At 48.8% G+C, this 20,256-nt stretch overlaps 1 protein-coding gene across 1 annotated transcript in view; it reads left to right on the top strand.

Annotated features, from left to right (window-relative positions):
* Positions 1-20,256, top strand: part of Nav2 (neuron navigator 2) — a 367,113-nt gene that overhangs the window by 281,630 nt on the left and 65,227 nt on the right. Inside the window, 3 exon segments of the mRNA XM_052762814.1 lie at positions 8,562-8,700; positions 17,507-17,798; positions 19,053-19,755. Coding sequence (XP_052618774.1) covers positions 8,562-8,700; positions 17,507-17,798; positions 19,053-19,755 — 1,134 coding nt within the window.

Raw genomic sequence — 20,256 nt, 5'->3', positions numbered from 1 at the left:
GGTCTTAAAGTCTGTCAAGTGAGGGCTGGGGAGATGATGGCTCAGTGGTTAAAGCTGGGAAAGCATTTTGAACACAAGGGTGGAGACCTGAGTTTGAATTCCCAGACCCATATCAAACTGGATACACCAAGGAGTCTGTGATCTCATGGCTCCTAGGACTGTGGTGAGATGGGAGATAGAGACAGGAGACACTCCCAAGCCAGCTTGGTGTAGACCCTGGCACTGGAACTACAAAGAGACCTTGTCCCAAACAAGGTGGAAGGTGGACACCATGCTGAGTGTGTCCTCTGATCTCTGTTGGCCCTGTAGTCTGCATGCAACCCTGAGGCGTGAATACACACACACACATACCATACACATATCACACTCATAATACCTGTAGTGCACACTCATTAATCCACTTCCCAGGTTCCTAACCCTTTGACCTTTGGCCTGTTTTCTCCAAGCCTATTTCTTCATCTGAGTGATGACTATCACTTATATCTATCTCATGGACACAGGGAGAAAATATGTTAAATAATAGCCAGGCACAATACCTAAGAGGCTGTTAATGCTACTTATTGTCTTGACCATAGAACTATGAGAATTAAAAGAAAGAGTATGTTAGGGATATTAACAGTACTTTTCCACATCAACTAAAGCAGGGTTTGCTATCATCATCACCTTGGTCCTTTATGAAAGGTCTGGGGGAGTTCTAGAAAGGCTTTTGAAGGATTCCCTAATGGGACCCTGGAGCAGAGAGGGGTTAGAGATGCTCTGAGGCAGCCTGATGGTGGGGAAATAGTTAACATACCTGTTTGGTGGGAAATGCAGGAAGGCAACCTTTCCCCTTTCTTTTCCCGGGGTTTTCTGGTAAGCCTAGAGCTGGGCTTGCTCACTCATCCACACCGAAGGACCTCATTCCAATCAGGCCCTGGGGTTTCAGGGAACAATTGCCTTGAACAATAGCCAGAAAACAAGTTCCACCAGTCTGGGCTTTCTGCAACTGAATGCAGCTGTCTGGCTGCGGCGGGGTGGGGGCGGGGTGGCAAAGTGGGCTCCACTGGGACTCTCGGGCGGCGGAACTGGAAGGACTGGCAGGTAAGGGCTGCTACACGTGGTGTTGACTCTGGGAGTTTAGTTAACTGCAGTGGTGTAGTAGGAGGGCAGAGAGACCGGGATGGTTCCAAGAACACTAAAGTCTGGGGAGGATCCTGCCTCTCATGGACTGTGCCGTGTGATTTATTTTTACAATGTCATTTAGTGCATCTTTTCCTTGAATAAATAGCATTCTCTCTCATGGAGTCTATTTGAAAAGCTTAATGAATCCTCCTTCCCTCCCTTCCCCTCTCCCTCCCTCCCTCCCTGTAGGTCCTTCAGTAATTCCAGAGTCAGGGAATGTAAATCTGGGTGGAAAGATCTGAGTGCCTGTCCTTCTAACCTTGCCAGTCTGTTTTGAGTGAGAGGCGAAGTTGTAAATATGTTATCACATTAATTCAAGATCCTTGCTGGTTCTGTTGCTTTAAATTCCCCCAAAACCCCACCCCTAGCTCAAACTTGCCTTCTCCTGCCCTTGGGGTGATCACTCCCCACAACTCTGGGGCAAAGCCAGAAGTGTGCAGAGCTGAAATAATTTACAGCCCTGTTACCTGCAACTTTCATTCAGACAGCCCACACTTGGGCGGCTGGTAGTGTGCTCAAAGCGGGTGAGTGGCCCTTGAATTCCCGACTCAGTGACATCAGCTGCTGAAACCGGATCTCTGGGTTCATGGATTTTTCTAGTGAAGTGCACACTCATTAATTTTGTATTGATCTTTCACATCTGTATTTCCCCCAGGAGTGGCAGAAGCATATCTGGGCACTATAAGAATCTTGGTTCTAAGGGAATTGCTGGGTGCTGGCTGCCCTGTGTCTCCTCTCCATGTTCCTCTCTGCTTGCCAGGTAGAGGTTTGGTGGTAAAGATGCCGATTGGCAGGCGGAGGATTTGAACCACATCAGCTCTGAGGACTTTCTTCCTGATGAGCTGGAATGGGGTTGAATCCCACCTTCTGGGGGATGTTCTGGGTCCTAACCATTTGCAGAAACCGAGAGTGAAAAATGTCATTGGCCCAATTGATGTCTGGTATGTCTGACAGACACAGTCCTTGGTGACCATAAATACCAGGCAGGAGCGAGCCTACCCTGTTTCTGTGTGGATAGACTGTGGCCTAAATGTGAAGTGGCTGTAAAGATTCTATAGTGGGTTTGTAGCCTTTGAGTGGATGACCACGTGGGGCAGTGGGCACGGGCTGATGTTGGATGAGAGAGCAACTTAAAAAGAGACACCTGTCATTGGGCTGCAGAGGTGGCTCCCTGGTTGGGGGCATTGGCTGCTCTTCCAGAGATCCTGAGTTCAATCCCCAGCACCCACATGGAGGCTTACAAACATATGTAACTCCAGTTTCAGGAGACACAGTGGGCACCAGACACACAAGTGGTGCACAGACATACTTGCAGGCAAAACCACTCATACACACACACACACAAACACACACACAATTTTTTTTTAAATTAAAAGAAGATACCACTCAGGGCTACCTGACATGGCATACATGCAAAATATTGTACCTATTACTCTGTAGGCTTAAATAAGTCAGTGAGTAAAGCATTTTCCCATCAAGTGTGATGGGGGGGGGGGGAGTTTGGATTCTCAGTACCCATGTAAATCCCAGGGGGCGGGGCCAGTCCCAGCTGTTGCTAGGCAGAGGCAGGGATCGCCAGAGCAAACTAGCTAATCTAGCTCTGAGTTCAAATGAGAGACACTGCCTCAGTATATAAGGTCCAGAGTCTTTAAAGAAGACTCTCAACATGACGTAGACCTCTGGCTTCTAAAACAGACATGCACACCACACACACTATACATGGAAAACAACACGAAAACAAAAAAAATACCTCAGACTAATCTGAGTGGTGAAGTGGAGCAAGGAAGAGGCTGGACATTAGGAGAACAGTGGCCTGATTGGCAGTGTTGCTGAGTGGGCAAGGAGGCCCCAGGGGGGACAACAGTGTACTGATTTGTCTTGGTCTGAAAGGAACCTTCTGGGGTTTAGTCCAGTCCTTTGCTTATACAGAAGAAGAGCCCAGAGCCTGCAGAAGATGGACCTTATCTGAACTCTCCCGGGACATGGCTCTGGGGATGCAGGAAGAGGCTTGGGCTCTACCCTGTGCATACTGGTATGAGAGAGCAGGGAGCAAAGAGCCCATGGGCCTGGACTTGGAACAGGCCAGTCTGTGCTGGTGGCTGCAGGAGACCAGAGCCATTTGGAACCAGTACCATGTCTGCCCTCTGCCATCTCCCTTATTGGCATTAAATTTATATCCCAGGTTCTCACTGGTCCCAAACATTGGGTAGGCAGTCAGGGAGCACTCTGAATCCTGCGTGATCCCAAATCTCCCAAGGTCTGGCAGCTGGAAGGGCTGGCTGATTAGATAGATGAATAAATGAAGGCCATTGGCTTAGAGTTCAAAACTGTTCAGTCTAAAGTTCTTAATGAACAAGTGTTTGGTAATCTGGACGTGGTAGTCCATGCCTGTAATCCCAGCACTTGGGAGGCAGAGAGAATCAGGAGTTCAGGGTCCTCCTCAGCTTTTCGGCAGGTTTTAAGCCAGCCTGAGTTACATGAGACCCTGAATTTAAAAAAAAAAAAAATGTATATGTATGTATTTGTCTTATGGAATCCCACCCTCTCGTTGGATAAAAGTAGATGATTATCTTCAAAGCTGATCTCTTGTAATTTGAGGTGTTGGGTGGTTCATGGAGAAGAAAGCACAAGCTTGTACATGGCTGGGAAGTGGGGCTTCTGTGTTGATTGTTCCCGCGTATCTCTGGAAGCGTCCTTGCCATTGTTCAGCCAAGAACTGCTGGCATGTATCTGTGATCTGTATTGAAATTTAAAAAGAGGAGTGCTGCCCAGATGGCTCAGCAGGTAATGATGCTGCCAACCCTGACTACCTGAGTTCCCTTCTCAGGACCCACATGGTAGAAGAGAACTGACTCCTTCAAGTTACATTCTGACCTCCACATGTGCACTGTGGCACCTACACACACAATAGTAATAATAATAATAATAATAATAATAATAATAACAACAACAACAACAACAATAATAATAATACGTGTAATTTTTAAAAAATTAAGAGGAGGAGCTGGAGAGATGGCTTAGCCTTTAAAAGCACTTGCTGCCCTAACAGAGGACCTGAGTCAAGCAACTCACCATTGCAGCATGTAATGCCAGCTCCAGGGCATGAGAAAAGGGAAGAGGAAGGGCGGGGGAAGGAGCCCAGGAGCAGGCCAGGTTATGGAAATCCCACCTCCAGGAGGCAGCTGGGAGACTGATTGTGAAAATGCTGCTTTGAAAGCCTTGAAATGCAGAGCAAAGGGGAAGACCAGAGAAGCTGCTGAGGAGCCAGAGGGAGCTCATTTGTATAAAAATTATTCGGAAAACAAAACTTCCTTAAACAAACAAACAGCCCCAACAACAACAACCAAACCCATAGGGTCTCAGGTTGCCTTGGATTGCCTTGAGTTTAGTTTGTGTGGAGTAGTCTTGAACTTCTTTTTTTGTTTGTTTTTTGGTTTTTTTGGGACAGGGTTTCTCTGTGTAACAGCTCTGGCTGTCCCAGAACTCACTTTGTAGACCAAGTCTTGAACTTCCTGCCTCCATCTCCTCAGCGCTAGGATTATAGGTGTGTGCCACCAGGCCCTGTTTATATGACACTGGGGATCAAACCCAGGGCTTTGTGCAAGCCAGATAAGCACTCAGCCAACTGAGCTACCACCCAGGTCTCCAAATCGGCCTTGACAGAAACATGTTAACATCAGAAGAAGATCTGTGTGCAGCAAACAGCCTCTTAGAGTTCATGCAGTTTAATACTCGATAAACTTAAGTTTTGTTGTTTAAACCTGGATTTCCTTACAAGACTGATATCTAAGTCAAATATTCCTGTGTAAATTCAGATTATTTCAGGGTTAAAGTGATAGCTCAGTGGTTATGGGCACTGGCTGCTGGTGCAGAAGATCCGAGTTTGTGTTCTCAGCACTGGCATACTGACTTATAGCCACCTGTAACTCCAGTTCCAGAGGGTTTGACATCCTCTTCTGGCCTCTCGGTACCAGGCACACAGGTGCCGCAAGGTCCCAATCCGCAAGTAGAAATTATATTTTTGTAAAAAGGTTTTTAAAATTTATTTTTATTTTATGTGCATGAGTCTTTAGCTTACAAGGGGAGCCAACGCTCTCTTCTGCCCTTTGTGGGCACCAGGCAGGCACACACACACACACACACACACACACACACACACACACACGGTGAAGACTTACATGTAGGCTAAACACTGATACACATAAATAAACAAACAAATATGTTTAATATTTGATATGATATAATATTTGATATTAAATATGATAAGTAAATAAACAAATATGTATAATGGTTTTTCAAGACAGGATTTCTCTGTATAATCCTGGCTGTCCTAGAACTTGCTATATAAACCAGGCCGGCCTCAAACTCAGATCTACTTACTTGCCTCTGCCTCCTAAGTGTTAAGATAAAAGGCATGCGCCACCAGCCTGGCATAAATAAATCCCCCCCGCCCCCCGTGCCCTGGTTTTCAAGACAGGGTTTCTCTGTGTGACTGTGGTTGTTCTGGAACTTGCTCTGTAGACCAGGCTGGCCTCGAACTCACAGAGACCCGCCTATCTCTGCCTCCCGAGTGCTGGGATTAAAGGTGTGGGCTACTGCCACCCAGCTATAAATAAATTTCTTAAAGCTATGAATCCCAAGGGTAGTTTGTAGTGTGCTCAAATGTGCCTGTGTGTTTAAATGATTAGAGATTAGACCAGCTCACAGGGCTTTCTAAACTTCATGTGTTCACACTGTGGCTTACTGTCCTTTCGAAGCTTTAAAAATCACATTCTCCCAACTCTTGTCATCTCCAGTGGGCTCCTAACTATTAGAGAGTTTTTCTCTGTCAGATTTGAGGCTAGAACCCAGGTGTGGTCGAATCCCACTTAAGAATGGCCGTTCTATTCCCAAGTGGAAGTGGATCCCTCTGAATCATTGGCCCCCAGGATTTCATACTCAAAATCCCATCTCCTTGTTCTGTAGTAAATATACAACTTTTGGATTTTCGTATTGTTTTGTTGTTCAAGACAGGATTTCTTTATAGCCCTGGTTATTCTGGGACTCAATCTGTAGAACAGGCTGGTCTCAAACTCCAGAGATCCACCTGTCTCTGGGATTAAAAGCATGCAGCGCTGCTGCTGCCGCCGCCGCCGCCACCGCCGCCGCCACCGCCACCACCACCACCACCCAGCTACAACTTCTGGATTTCTTTCAAGTCCTAATGTTAATCGCTTCTCATAACTTGTTTCAGTATTGATTGCCCAATTTGAGTTCGACCCCGCCTCCCTGTCCAGGTTTCCCTGTACCGATTTCCTCACTGCTTGACTGCCTCCACTGATGTCCTTCCTGCTTAGCTGACATGTTGCTTTCCACATTCCTCATGTCTGACTCTCAGTTACATGTCTGGAGTCACTTGCAAATTACAGTTCCCTGATAGCTGGTTAGTGAGCATGTTTACCAAATAACAAGCCTACGCACTCGCTTTGAGCGGGAGCAGAGAGCGTGGTCCTCACACTGCCCTGGGTATTTCTGACTCCAGGTCTGTCAGGTGCACCAGCCATACCAAAGAACCGTCCATCCCTCCCACCCACAGCATCCATGGAGCCCTTGCTCTTAGTCTCTATCCCCTCTACTATGCACATCAACTTCACGGTTCTGCATTCTGTGCAGCGTTCCAGCCTGACTTGGGAAAGCCTGATGGGCATGCTGAGCAACTGGACCGAAGCCCCTTCCTCTTCCCTGGTCAGCAGACCTGCTCGGCATGTAGCGGCAGATGCCTTCTATGCTAGTGTAACGAACTACAGCTTCTTTTGCGTTGTGTGTGTGTGTGTGTGTGTGTGTGTGTGTGTGTGTGTGTGTGTGTGTGTGTGTTTTGTAGAAAGGCTCTCGAGGCTTTTTAAAATTTCAGCCACCCAATACTTTGAAGGCTTCCTGACGCCCCTCTTCAAGGTCTTTAGCAACAGTCACCATGCAAAGGCACATGGGGCAGTAATTTGATTAAGTCATTGCCTGAGTATCAGTCTTCTCCTTCCTGCTTTGTGTGACCCACAGCCAAGTTCTTGACCTCTTGGGAACATGGACTATGTCATATTTGGTGTGTGTAGAGGATGTCATGGGAAGCTGTATGTTGTCACAGTGATGTCCGAATGACTGGATTCTGACCCAGGATCCTGATCTCTCGAGCTGACCTTGTACACGGCACCCCACCTTTCTAAGCCTCAGTTTCTCTAGCTGTACAATGGAGGAATAATAATACCGTTGTAACCAGCTCAAATAGAACAGTGTCACGCTGACATTGGCATCTTACTTTATGGAATTCACCCATGTTTCAATTCAGCAAGTACTCATTGAACACTTGGCTGTATACCTACCATCCCACAAACAAATAAGAAAAATTATCATATTGGGATAATAGAACATGATGGCTTGATAGGGAATGGGATGGCCTTTCTGAAGAGGTGACATTTCCACCAAGACCTAAAAGATAAGGAGCCAATGAAAGCCTTGCGAAGGAGAACAGTCCTGGCTTAGAAAGGACAGAAGTCCATGTGGTCAGAGCCAAGTGCACAATGAAGACCAGGCTGCAAGATGGGATTGGAGAGGGACACCAGCCACACCTGGGGGAGGGGCGAGGAGGAGTGACAGCTGGAGGAGACATTAAGGAAGGGAGAACCAGACCCAATGACATGCAGAAGGTCACTCGGGCTGCCATGGGAGGGTGAGTTAAGAGGAAGCCACGGAGTGCAGGCAGAGCCCAAGGGGACATGCTGCACAGAGCTGCACATGGATGGATGTATTTTGCAAAAGGCAGTGGTAAGGTCAGGGGCTGGGTTAAGTATGATGGTGTTGGGAGGTGGGAGACAGTGACTGGGAACCAAGGATGGAGGATCATTGCCGGGAGAATGGTCTTGAGCAGGAAGGGGTTGACCTTTCCCTATCAGAAGTTTGGGAGGGAAGAGCCATGCTCTGTATGTACCCTGGGGCATTGTGAAGGCAGAGCTACTGATAGGATGGGCTGGTCTGTGGTGATACTTTCACTCTCCCTCCTCGGACATTTGTTCTAGGGAGGTGTCTAGGAAGTCACACAGCAGCTCTCCCGCTCTGCTCCCCTTCCTCCAGCAAGGGACAGCATTGACTCTTCCTCCCCCGCCAATCTTGCCCTGCCCCTGGTCCTGGGGAGGAGTGGTTACCTTCAACAGAGTCCCTAGAGTGAAGGGAAAGATGGAAGGGACATCACCAAGGTCTGCAGCCCCTGGAGAAGTGGGACCAGCCCTTTCACTCAGGTTCTCTTATAGCTGAGTCCCCATCTGAGCAGGAGGCCCCTGGGAGACACTCGGTCACAGGCTGGACCTTTTCTAGACCAGGCTGCTCTAGAAGGTTGGGAAGCTCTGTTGCTCAGGATGTCTTTGTCTTGCCAGCTGGGATGACAGCAGCTCGGTCAGCAGCGGCATCAGCGACACCATAGACAACCTCAGCACCGATGACATCAATACCAGCTCATCCATCAGCTCCTACGCCAACACGCCTGCCTCCTCCCGGAGAAACCTGGATGTGCAGGTAAGGGGCAGCATAGGTCCTCCCAGGCTCCTCCACTGTCCCTGCTAGCCCCGGCTTGTGGTGATCGGAATTCCCAGGCTAATGAGAGGAGGATCAGCCTCTGGCATCTAGTCTCTGTCTCCTTTCTACAGGAAATGGGGGCCAGGTAGTGGGTGATACAGATGGCAAAGCAGCCTTGCACCCTCATTGTTGTGGTGTGAGTGTTTGATCCTCCCCTTAAAACCCCACCCCTTGGTCCTGACACACCCTTCGTCCTGACAGAAAAACTCCCCCCCCTTTCCACTCCCATGAGGTGTGCACCCCTCGACCTCTCTCTCTCTTTCCTTCTCCTCTCTCTTCCCTTCTCTCTCTTTTCCCCTTCTCTCCCTCTTTCCTGTCTTCTCTCCGTCTCTCTATTATAATAAACCATTTCCACGCAGATGTAGCATCTAGCTTGTGAATGTGTACCCACCGCCATGCCCGCATGGAGTGGGTCACCCTTCAGCCTGCCACTGCATCTGCCCAACATGCCAGCATGGCTCCCTGCACGAGTGGGATACCCTGGCCTGGCCAGCTCAGAGTTTCCCATGCATGCATAATTCATAACAGTGAAGAGACCCTGTTCCCTCCCTGGACCTCAGTTTCAGTCTGTTTTTAAACAAACAGCAGAGAATGGAGAGAGAAGTCAGTTGATAAAATGCAAGCCTGAGGACCTGAGATCAATACCCAAAAACCACATTTTTAAAAAAAAAAAAATCTGGGTGTGGTGGTGGGCATCTGAACTCCCAATGCTACAGAGGCAGGGACAGGTGGATCCCTGGGGCTCATTGACCAGACAGCCTAACCTCCATAGCAAGTTCCCGGTTATGAGAGAACCTATTTCAAAAAAAATGCCAGGCAACACTTGAGGAATGGGTACTTAAGCGTGTCCTCTGGCCTTCACATGTGTGTTCACACATGTTCACACACACCCATGCACCTTGCATAAGTGCACACACACTCTTAAATTTTCAGATAGTAAGCAAAGGGCTGTTGGTTCCCCTGGTGTGGATCCTCTCTGCCACATGAGCCATTGCTATCTGTGAGCACTGGTCTGATCTTTAGGGAGTAAAAAAAAGGTTCAGAACTTTATATTGGGAAGTCAGTATGTCCCAGCCTGAGGTTGGGAACTGTCGGGGCCATCTGTGGATCACATCCCCTGCTATTGTGTATCTATTGTGTATTGCTCCGCCTACACTAATCACTCTTATTAAAAATAGCATCCCATTTTTTTTTTGAGACAGGTTCTCCTGATCCCCACTCCACATCCCAAGTCCTTGGCTAACAGGGGTGACTCACATCTTCCTTTATGCAGCACTGGGGATCTGAACTTAGGGCTGAGAGAATGCTAGAGACTGTTCTACTCACTGGGCTACATCCCTAGTCCCTTTTCTTTTTTCCTGTTTTATTGTTGTTTGTTTAGGGGTTTGGTTTGTTTTTTGTTCATTTGTTTGTTTGCTTTTGAGAGAGTTTTTTTGTTTTGTTTTGTTTGTTTGTTTGTTTTGTTTTTAGAGACAGGATTTCTCTGTGTGGTTTTGGAGCTTGTCCTGGATCTCACTCTGTAGACCAGGCTGGCCTCAAACTCGCAGAGATCCGCCTGGCTCTGCCTCCCAAGTGCTGGGATTAAAGGCAAGTACCACCACCACCTGGCTTGTTTTTGAGAGTTTTAATGTGACCCAGGTTGTCCTAGAATCCTCCTGCCTCGAGGCCTCAAAAGTAGGGAATCCCATGTTTGCACCACTATACCTGGTTTTAATTTTTTTTTTTAACTGTATTGTTGCACATGAAAACATGTACCTAGATCCTGAAGGCGAGAAGCTGTTTCTCTGCAGCAGCAAGCTCCTTGACACAGGTCACCTGTGCGCAGTGTGTCACAGTAGTCGCCAGCCAGTTTCTCTACTCTAGGATTTGACATTTCCAACACAGACAGACAGCTCCATTTTTGTGGACTCAACTTTTGGCGCTCACTGTATTCCTCAGTGGCGGAATCTCACTCTGTAAGGCTATTTTACTGAAGGCGAAGTATGGTATCACCCTCATGGCTTGTCTCCAGCACAAGCTGTGGCACTTCTGACATGGGTTTATCATTTGGGGGCTGATATTTTGGGTGAGCTACTGAAAAAGTCTGGGAATACCACCCCCTAACCACCAGCATGTCCCTGTCCCTCTCCCCCTCCTACCCTCCCATGCCTTGTCCTCCTCAGTTGCTTTTTACTCTGTACAGGTAGGGGCCATGTTGGAAGCCTCTGTTTCAAAGGTGCCTCTTCTTTGAGGGTAGGTAGGGTAAAGAAAAGCTGTGTTAGCAATGTGGGGATTGTTTCTACCCTACAGAAATGTAGCTGCACACTACCTGGGGAAGTGTTTTGGCATTGCTTTTGGGGTCACCTGTTACTTCTTGCACTCTTATTTTAGCCAGAAATTGCAGTAGGCGTGTGTGTGTGTGTGTGTGTGTGTGTGTGTGTGTGTGTGTGTGTGTGTGTGTGTTATTGTTGTTACCCAGACAACAAGAAGGGGCACCAAAATACTTTGTATCCTGACCCAAGTGGTAGCTGTGTGAGTATGCTGACTTTCTGGAATTTTTCAAGCAATGCACTTGAAATTCTATGCTTTATCATATGAACATCACACTTACAAGGGCTAGAGAAATAGCTCAGTTGCTAAAAGCATATGTGGCTCTTGCAGAGGACCCGAGTTCAGCTCCTAGCACCACGGTAGGAGGCTCATACTGCCTGCGACTCGAACTGCAGGAGATCCCATGCCTTCTTCTAGACTCTGGAGGCACAAGCACATGTATGCTCACACACACACACACACACACACACACACACACACACACACACACTAGTGAGTGAGATAGTGAGTTTCAGGTCAGCCTGGGCTATGTGATATATGAAACATTGTCTCAAAATTACACACACACACACACACACACACACACACACACACACACACACTCTCCTAGCATTCATATTACACCTAAATAAATAATCGTATTTTGAAAACGAACTCTAAGCCGTTCTCCCTGAGAATGATCACCCGCTGGTGATCAGACACAAGTTAGTGCCACTCAGCCAGCGCCACTCATCCAGCCTCGGTCCCGGCTGGATACTAAGTATCAGTATCACTTTTTTCTTTGTTCCTGATGCTCACTCTGTATTCATGATGACAACAGCCACCAAGCTTCTAGACTGCCCTTAGATACGGAGGTGAGGAGTGGAGGAGGGTCGCCACCTGGAGGGTAGGCCGGCCATAGGAAGCACACAAATCCACGTGGTACCCCTGCAGATGATGGGGGCAGCCCCTTGTGGGTGATCAGGGCGATCTGGGACACCAAATTGGAAATCCCTCCCGTCTGCCTCCTTCCCACAGCAGAAGTTAGTCTGCAGACCCCGTTGATACCAAATGAGATGGCTTCCGCACACATGCATTTGAACTTGGTGCAGGCAAACGCCTTGCCTCTTTGACCAGCACTTTGCTTTCTTCTTACGGATGTCACAGGGTGACGTTTCAAGGCTACTACACAGAGGTCTTAAGATCAGAAGTAATTTTTAAGGGATATGAGGGTTCACTATTAACTGAGTCTGTTATTTGCTCCCTTACAAACCTACCCAAATTTAAAATATTAAAATGAGAGCCGAAGTAGGTCTGGGTGGCAGAAACGCTGGCTACAGCATTGGCTACCGACATGCCTATTGTCACGGTGCTTTTAAATGGACTTTTCGTGACATTCCCTTTGTTCCTGTCCAGGGAGCATCTCAAAATATTTGACTCCACATTCTGGCAGCCTTGCGCCTCCTCCCCCACAGGCTGTCAGGAATGCTAAGGGCCATTACCCCTCTTTGAGTGGATTGAGTCTGGAAGATGTGCCTGCACCCTCCCACTCCTTGGTACGCTCTTCAGGGATCTTGTCACACAATGCTTTACCCTGGGCGAGTGAGCTGCACAGCCCGCCAGGCAAGACACATGAGGCAAGAGAGGACTTGGTATTCCCACAAGAAGCACAGCCTGCGTGGCCTCCCATCTGAGAAGGGAATTTCTTTTCTTGAAAACGCAAGAAGCTACCCCGTGTGCTGTTGGAAAGAGGAGGAGGCAGATGGAGAAGGTGTGATCAATGGATCACTGGGAATGAAGCTTCCCTGAGGGGACTGTTTCCACTGAGACACTGAAGAGCTTTGAAGGTGCCCCACAAGGCCTTCATGGCCTGTTTAGGGGTACCCCGAGCCCCTGTGCTTATGGCTCAGTGTGAGAGACAAAGTACTCTGAGTCAGACCTGAGCCCCTCCGCATGACCACCTTTAGGAGAGCTGGTGAGTCCAAGTGCCAACTGTGGCATCAGAGAGGAGGGTGACATTGAAGTCAAGTGCTCTGGGGTTGAGTTTTTCACTCCGTGACATCCTGGGATGATCCAGTCAGACTGACTCCTAGGGCCTCTGCCTTCTCGTCCACAAAATAATGGCCAGCCGACCTGCGCCCTGGCGTATGTCAGCAGCATACCAGCTCTGACCATGCTTCTCCCAGAGAGTGAGCCGGTGAGCTGCTCAGAGGCCCCTCTTTTCCCTCTGCGCCTTGCCTGCCTTTCTCTGTCTCCCTCTTGCATCTGTGATGGTAATTCACAGGGCAGTGTGCTGTGGTGTATTTGGCTTGTAGCTTCAAAACAATCTGCCTTCCTTTCTGCAGCATCGTGTTCTTCGGGCACCGTGGTGGTGCACAGAGTTCTAGCAAACACACATCTGCCTGTCATACATTCTTTATACAGTCAGTCCTTGAGTGCTCAGAGTCTTCCACAATTTGTGGAAGGCACTAATCCAGGTGCTGGGGTGGTGAGCTGCCTATGCCAAGATTTTCTTTCATTTTTGATGCCTAAAGTTTTTTTCGCTTCTTTTTTTGGTTTTGTTGTTGTTGTTTTTAAACGAAATTCACAGTGGGCAAAAAATACAATTCTCTGTCAGTCTACTTATTTATTTATTTACCTCTGAAGGCAACAAAATTATGAGTAATGTGGCCAGAGTTGCTGTCCTGTGTGTCCTAGTGTCCTCTGGACGCCAGGCTATCAGGATGGCGGGTTCACCAGTCTACCTCCGGGGGAGCCACTGCTTCTGACTTCGGGCTAGTTACTTCTCTTCAAACCTGTGCTTTCATGGAAGGTGTGTACAGTGTGATTGACAACCCAATCTCAAAGGATGAGCTGAAAGTATCTGAGGGTCATAGTGTCTGGGGACACAAGGAGCAGGTGATGCTGCTGTAATTCTTTATATTTGGGGGGCTCCAACTTAAAGCTCCCCCTCAGCATCTTAGCCTGCAGGGGATTCAGTATCTAGAGGCTCAGGCAGCTAAAACTCTGTTTTAGGTCTGCAAGGCATGGAGGAGATAAATGCTAAAGACACAGCAGGGCGCTGGGGTTCTCAGAGCTGGAGAGTTCGGTGAGGGGAGCCGCTGTTTATGAAATTCTTCCACGCTTACCTCTTAAGTTCACCATCAGCTCTCTGTTTGGGGCTCTGTTCAATCCCATCTGACGCCCAGTGTAGCAGTCTTAGAGAAGGGAAGGAACCCGAGGTCTCACACAGCGGTGAATGACAGCAGCCAGTGCTGGAACTCAATCCCACCGGGCTCTCAAGCCACTGCCCTTCCCCTTTGGGGCCAGACTTCCCCCTCTGGGAACACTGGCCTCCACTCCAAGGTCCCTCGTGGCTTATCTTCCCTCTTCCCGCTTGCCTGTTGATGACCAAGGAGACATCCAAAGCTTCAAAAGGAGGTGGTGCCACCAGTGTGCTGACCTGCTGGCCTTCCTATTGCAAGCTCTGGGAACCAAGAAATAGACTCCTTCCATTTCCCCTTCCAAGAGATACCACCAATGGTTACACATGGCTCCAGAAGGATTTGCTAAGCATGTGTGACTGCAAACCTGTCAAGATGTCCCAGAGAAACACCCAGCTATGCAGAAGGAGGTTGGAAGAGCTCTCACCCTGCACCAAGTTAGGGGAGGTGTGATAATTGGAGGACTGATCTACCAGAGAAAAGAAGGCCTCAGGCTGGGGACATGTGCACTCTCTGCTATTGATGAAATTGGAGTCTGTCCTAGGGTCTGGCACAGGGGCCAGGCTGCCCTAGGCCTGGGCTTGAGACAGCCAGACTGCCTGTAGAAGGGGGATCTGCTAGGTGTGGGTGTTTTTAGTAGGCACCCTGAGGGATGCAGAAGGTTGCATCTCGACTTATAGTCAAGGACTGCACTGTACTACAGTGGTTAAATTATGAGCTTGGCAATTGGACAAGTGGAATTCCCACAATGCTTTCCTCATTGTGTGAGCTTGGGCAAGTTTCTTTTCCACTCAGTGTCTCAGTATTCTGTTATTTTCTCGTGGGTTTTTGCTGAGAAATATAATGAATTGTATTCTCTCTGTATGTCTGTCTCTTTCTGTCTCTGTCTCTCTGTCTGTCTGTCTGTCTCTCTGTCTCTGTCTCTCTCTCTCTCTTTCTGCCCCCCCCCCCCCACGAGGATCTCATGGAGCCCAGGCTGGCCTCAAACTCCCTAGTCAAGGATGACTTAGAATTTCTGGCCCTTCTGTCTCCATGTCCAGAATGCTGAGATTACAGCATGCCACCTTGCTGGGTCTCTGTGCTGTTAGGGATTGGGGGAACCCAGGCATCATGCATGCTAAGCAAGCACTCAGTTGGCTGAGCGATGCCCTCAGCCTCATGCATGTATTTCCTAAATAATTAGAAAATATATTTTTATTGTAGCCAGACATGGTGAGTACATGTTTATAATTCCACACTTGGGAGGCAGAGGCAGGTGAATCTCTTTGAGTTTGAGAGAAGCCTGTTCTTCATGGAGAGGCTAACCAGGGCTGCATAGTGAGACTCTGCCTCAAAAAAAAAAATCATTATTTCTCTCTGTATGTACATATACCATGACGAGTGCGTGGATCTCAGAGGACAGCTTTGTGGAGTTGTTGTGTTCCACCCTTATGTGGGTTCCAGGAGTTGAACTCAGTACCTTTACCTTCCCAACCGTCTCACAGGCCCCTGGCCCACATATTTTTGAAAGCATATTTACTTGTGCCCAGAGTGCTGTAGTATCCAGCAAGCTTTAGGTTTTAGTGTCACTGTTATTAACTGCATTACAATGTGATTGTGGGAAAGAGGTCTACGGACATGGAAAAACAAATGTCATAGTGGTCAAGTCTGTAAAAAGTGCTACAGCCTCAGGATGTCTTAGAACATATCCATCTGTGTTAGGGTGTGCTCACATGCAAGCTCCATGAGGCAGAGGCTTTGAATATTCTCTGAAGTACTGTCAGTACAGATAGTTTCTCTGGCTCATGGTGGCCATCACATCTCACAGTTGTACATGTATTTACGTCTGTGTATTCCATCGCTGCTTCTTTTGATGACCGTCAAAAGATCAGGATGGGACTGATCTGACGTTTTCTAAGACACCACCTCACATGTGGCCAACAGTGAGCATTAAGTTCACTTTAGTTCAGTGAGTGCAGAAGGATCCGGAAGGAAACAGGCTGGGGTCACTGAGTTTGTGCTCATCTTTCAAATGACGTCATCATTTTTAAGATGACGGTAATATTGCATGCCTTCGGACTGGCTTTATCCAACCTGTGCCTGGATTGTCTTTTCAGGTGTACCATAGCCTCAAGTGTGTAGCAGCTATGCGTTCGTTTGTTCCCAAACCTTAGTTGAGCTTCCCCTCTGTCCCTCACAAGGCTGAGTATGTCTTAGTTGTCCCTTCTCATGACCCATCTCTGATACTTGGTATGTGGCTGAGGCTGTGTGTGTGTGTGTGTGTGTGTGTGTGTGTGTGTGTGTGTGTGTCTGCAATGAGTGGGTGGCAGTCACAGGGGAGCAGGGGGCAGGTGGGGAGAGAGAGGAGGTTGAACTTCCTCTTCCGGTCTACACTGAGCTTTCATCCTGTCAGCCCTCTATAGGAAGGGCATTTGTCCTTCTGTTGCACAGCGTGCCTCTGGCCGGGTCTTGCCCAGTTCACAGTCATTTCCCACCTTGCCCGCACGGCCCCCTCTAGCAGCTTATATAGGGGGCTTGTTTCTCAAAGTGGCCAGCCTGAAAGCATTGCTGACTTCCCCTTTCCTATGCGTACAAACTTCTCCCTTCCAATACCCTCCCCCCAGCCTGAGGCCCCAGAGGCCCCAGAGGCCCCAGAGCATTCCAGCTCCCTTTGTGTCCTTCAGCCTTGCAGTTCATTAACGACACACTCCTATCTCTCCCCGGGCTTCATGGCCAGCAGGACAGGCTCTTCCAAAGAGAGTTGCCTAATTATCTTCCTTGTCTGAGGACTGCCGCATCGAGGGGCTCCAAAGCTCAGACAAAGCTGGGCGGGAGAGGGCACCGTGGCTATTGCCAGCTGAGAGCTTCACAGATCAGATCGGTGGAGTTCACATGCTTGCCCATTCCCTCTCGGGTGTTAGACTGTCTGCCGAACTAGATGCAGAGATCTCCCGGCTAGAGGATTGACGGGGAGATGTGGAACAAAGGGACATGCCGGTGCCAGTGGGGATTCAGAGTCAGGGCTGGTGGACCCTTTCCCTTCACCTCCTCTCCACTCTGCCCGCTCTCCTCCTGGGGCCCTTGGCCTGCTCTGCCCCAACCCCTTCACTCTTTTCTTTCTCTATCAGTTGTTCCTTGAAAAAAAATAAAACTAGAAGATGCTGTGACTTTCTAACAAAGTCAGCAGATGTCTGAGGTTTTGAAAGTCCTTAGGCAGTCCCTGTATTGGCGTGGCTGCTTGGGTGAGCTCTAATTCAGTGAGTGTCTGTCCACAGACTGATGCTGAGAAGCACTCCCAGGTGGAGAGGAATTCCCTGTGGTCCGGCGAGGACATCAAGAAGTCAGATGGAGGTTCTGACAGTGGTGTGAAGATGGAGCCGGGCTCCAAGTGGAGGCGGAACCCTTCAGACATGTCAGATGAGTCGGACAAGAGTGTGTCTGGCAAGAAGAATCCCGTCATCTCGCAGACAGGCTCGTGGCGGCGAGGCATGACAGCAGAAGTGGGTATCACCATGCCGAGGACAAAGCCATCAGCTCCGACAGGCACACTGAAGACACCGGGGACAGGTGAGTGGGAGGCCCAAATCATGATGACTTCAGTGGGGACATTACAAGTGGCTTCTTCAGATTGCTGCGTTGCTCACAGCCAGACCATCTTTATGGTGTGTGTGAATGTTCCTGAGCATGTGTGTGTGGCATTGTGCACACAAATAATGTGTGTATGCCAGAACGTGTATGAGTATGCATAAGGACACCAGAGGATAACCTCAGGTACATTCTTCCACACCATCATCTGCTCTTTTCACCCTTTTGTTGTCTGTCTATCTATCTATCTATCTATCTATCTATCTATCTATCTATCTATCTATCTATCATCTATCTATCCATCCATTCATTTACCTATTATTTTTGTTTGTTTGTTTGTTTGAGATAGGGTCCCACTGTCTAGCTCTGGCTGTCCTGGAACTCACTCTGTAGATGAGTCTGGTCTCAAAATCACAAAGATCCTCCTGCTTCTTCCTCCCAAGTGCTGGGATTGAAGGTGTGCACCATTATGTCCAGCTCCACCTTTTTTTTTTTTTTTTTTTTTGAGTCTCTCACTGGCCGGGAGATCACCAAGTAGTCTAGGCTAGCTGGTGAGCTATCTCCACCTCTCTATCTCCCCCTCCCCAGCACTAGGATTATCAGCAAACCCTACCACAACTGTAAGCACTTTGCTGCTGAGCCAGCTCTCCCAGCCCCCACAACAGCTTCCTTGAAGGTTTCCTTCCCTCACTCTTTCTGAGGAGGAATGTGTATGTGAGTCCAACTGTGGTTCCATGCGGGCTGTTTTCACTGTGTACCAGTTGGCTCAATATTTGGCTTCACCACTCACCAGCCAGTTAACACACTAGTCCTGGCTCCTCAAGGCCATATTGGGATATTGTACGCTGTCCCCTGGAAATGTGAGGGTCAATGTCATGGACATGAGGCAAGAGGGCGAGGTATGGCACAGTCTCTTGTACCTGTGGATCTACCAACAGCTTCCTGGCTTTGCTCTGTTCTAGGTCAGCATAGACTGCTTGGAAAAGAGTAAAATCAGTGACCCCTCCTAAAAAGCCCTCAGTGACAGCAGCAGACGAGATTATCACTGTGCAAAGCTCTCTCTCTCTCTCTCTCTCTCTCTCTCTCTCTCTCTCTCTCTCTCTCTCCCCTGACCTCCTCAGGTACTTTTCTCCTTTAGGAAGCAGGGTGATCAAAGTCTTTAGAAGGGTCTGCATCCTAAGCACACTAGCCAGCAGAGTCGGGTTCTTGATCTGACCTCACTGGTTTCTCCCTTAGGAAAAACAGATGATGCCAAGGTGTCTGAGAAGGGAAGGCTGTCGCCCAAAGCCTCCCAGGTCAAGCGCTCCCCATCAGATGCTGGCCGCAGCAGTGGGGATGAATCCAAGAAAACCCTCCCCAGCAGCTCTAGGACGCCCACTGCCAATGCCAACAGCTTTGGATTCAAGAAACAGAGCGGCTCTGCCGCTGGGCTGGCCATGATCACAGCCAGCGGGGCCACCATCACCAGCAGGTCTGCCACACTGGGTAAAATCCCCAAGTCTTCCGCCCTTGTCGGTCGGTCCACTGGTCGGAAGACGAGCATGGATGGAGCCCCAAACCAGGATGATGGGTACCTGTCTCTCAGCTCTCGGACGAACTTACAGTACCGCAGCCTGCCTAGGCCCAGCAAGTCCAACAGCCGGAATGGGGCAGGCAATAGATGCAGCACCAGCAGCATCGACTCAAACATGAGCAGCAAGTCAGCAGGCCTGCCAGTGCCCAAGCTGAGGGAGCCCTCCAAAACATCTCTGGGCAGTTCTCTGCCAGGGCTCGTCAACCAGACAGACAAGGAGAAAGGCATCTCTTCGGACAACGAGAGCGTGGCTTCCTGTAACTCCGTGAAAGCCAACCCAGCTACCCAGCCAGTGTGCAGCTCAGCTCAGGCCACTCTGCAGCCAGGGACCAAGTATTCAGATGTGGCCTCTCCCACACTCCGCAGGTAAGCAAGTAGAAATGCATGGAGCCAAGCGGGGCCAGAGTATGTAGCCTGGCGCCCTGGGCTAATAGACTCCGACTTTGAAGTAAAGCAACCTGTGGCATTTCAGTTCTTGGTAAGGCTGCATTCAAGGCCAACTCTCACCTGCAGGTCTGTAGTCTGTGCATTATTCTTCCCATGCTGGGATGGGAGACAGAAAGTTCTAGAATCATGCTTCCTGAGTTCAGACTCAGACTCTATTTTAATTAGCTCCCCGGTTGCTTTTCTGAACCCTGCCTCAATTCCCTCATCTGTTCATTGGAGCTGCTGGGACTTTCCTCAGCATTCCTGCTAAAGTTCATCTTGTAGCTGTGCTTGGCTATGGAAGGCACCCAGTGAAAGTTAGCAACAGTAAGGGTGAGTTCCCGGCACACTTTCAGACCCAGATTTTAGCTCACGGGGATGCAGGTGTATTGTTTTCTTATCTCAATACCATCTGTCCTTTTATAACACATGGACAGTATT

Source organism: Peromyscus californicus, unplaced genomic scaffold, assembly GCF_007827085.1.
Source record: "Peromyscus californicus insignis strain IS unplaced genomic scaffold, ASM782708v3 Scaffold_4__1_contigs__length_199733344, whole genome shotgun sequence".
In the NCBI taxonomy this organism is placed as follows: Eukaryota; Metazoa; Chordata; class Mammalia; order Rodentia; family Cricetidae; genus Peromyscus; species Peromyscus californicus.
This window is presented reverse-complemented; position numbering and strand designations above follow the sequence as displayed.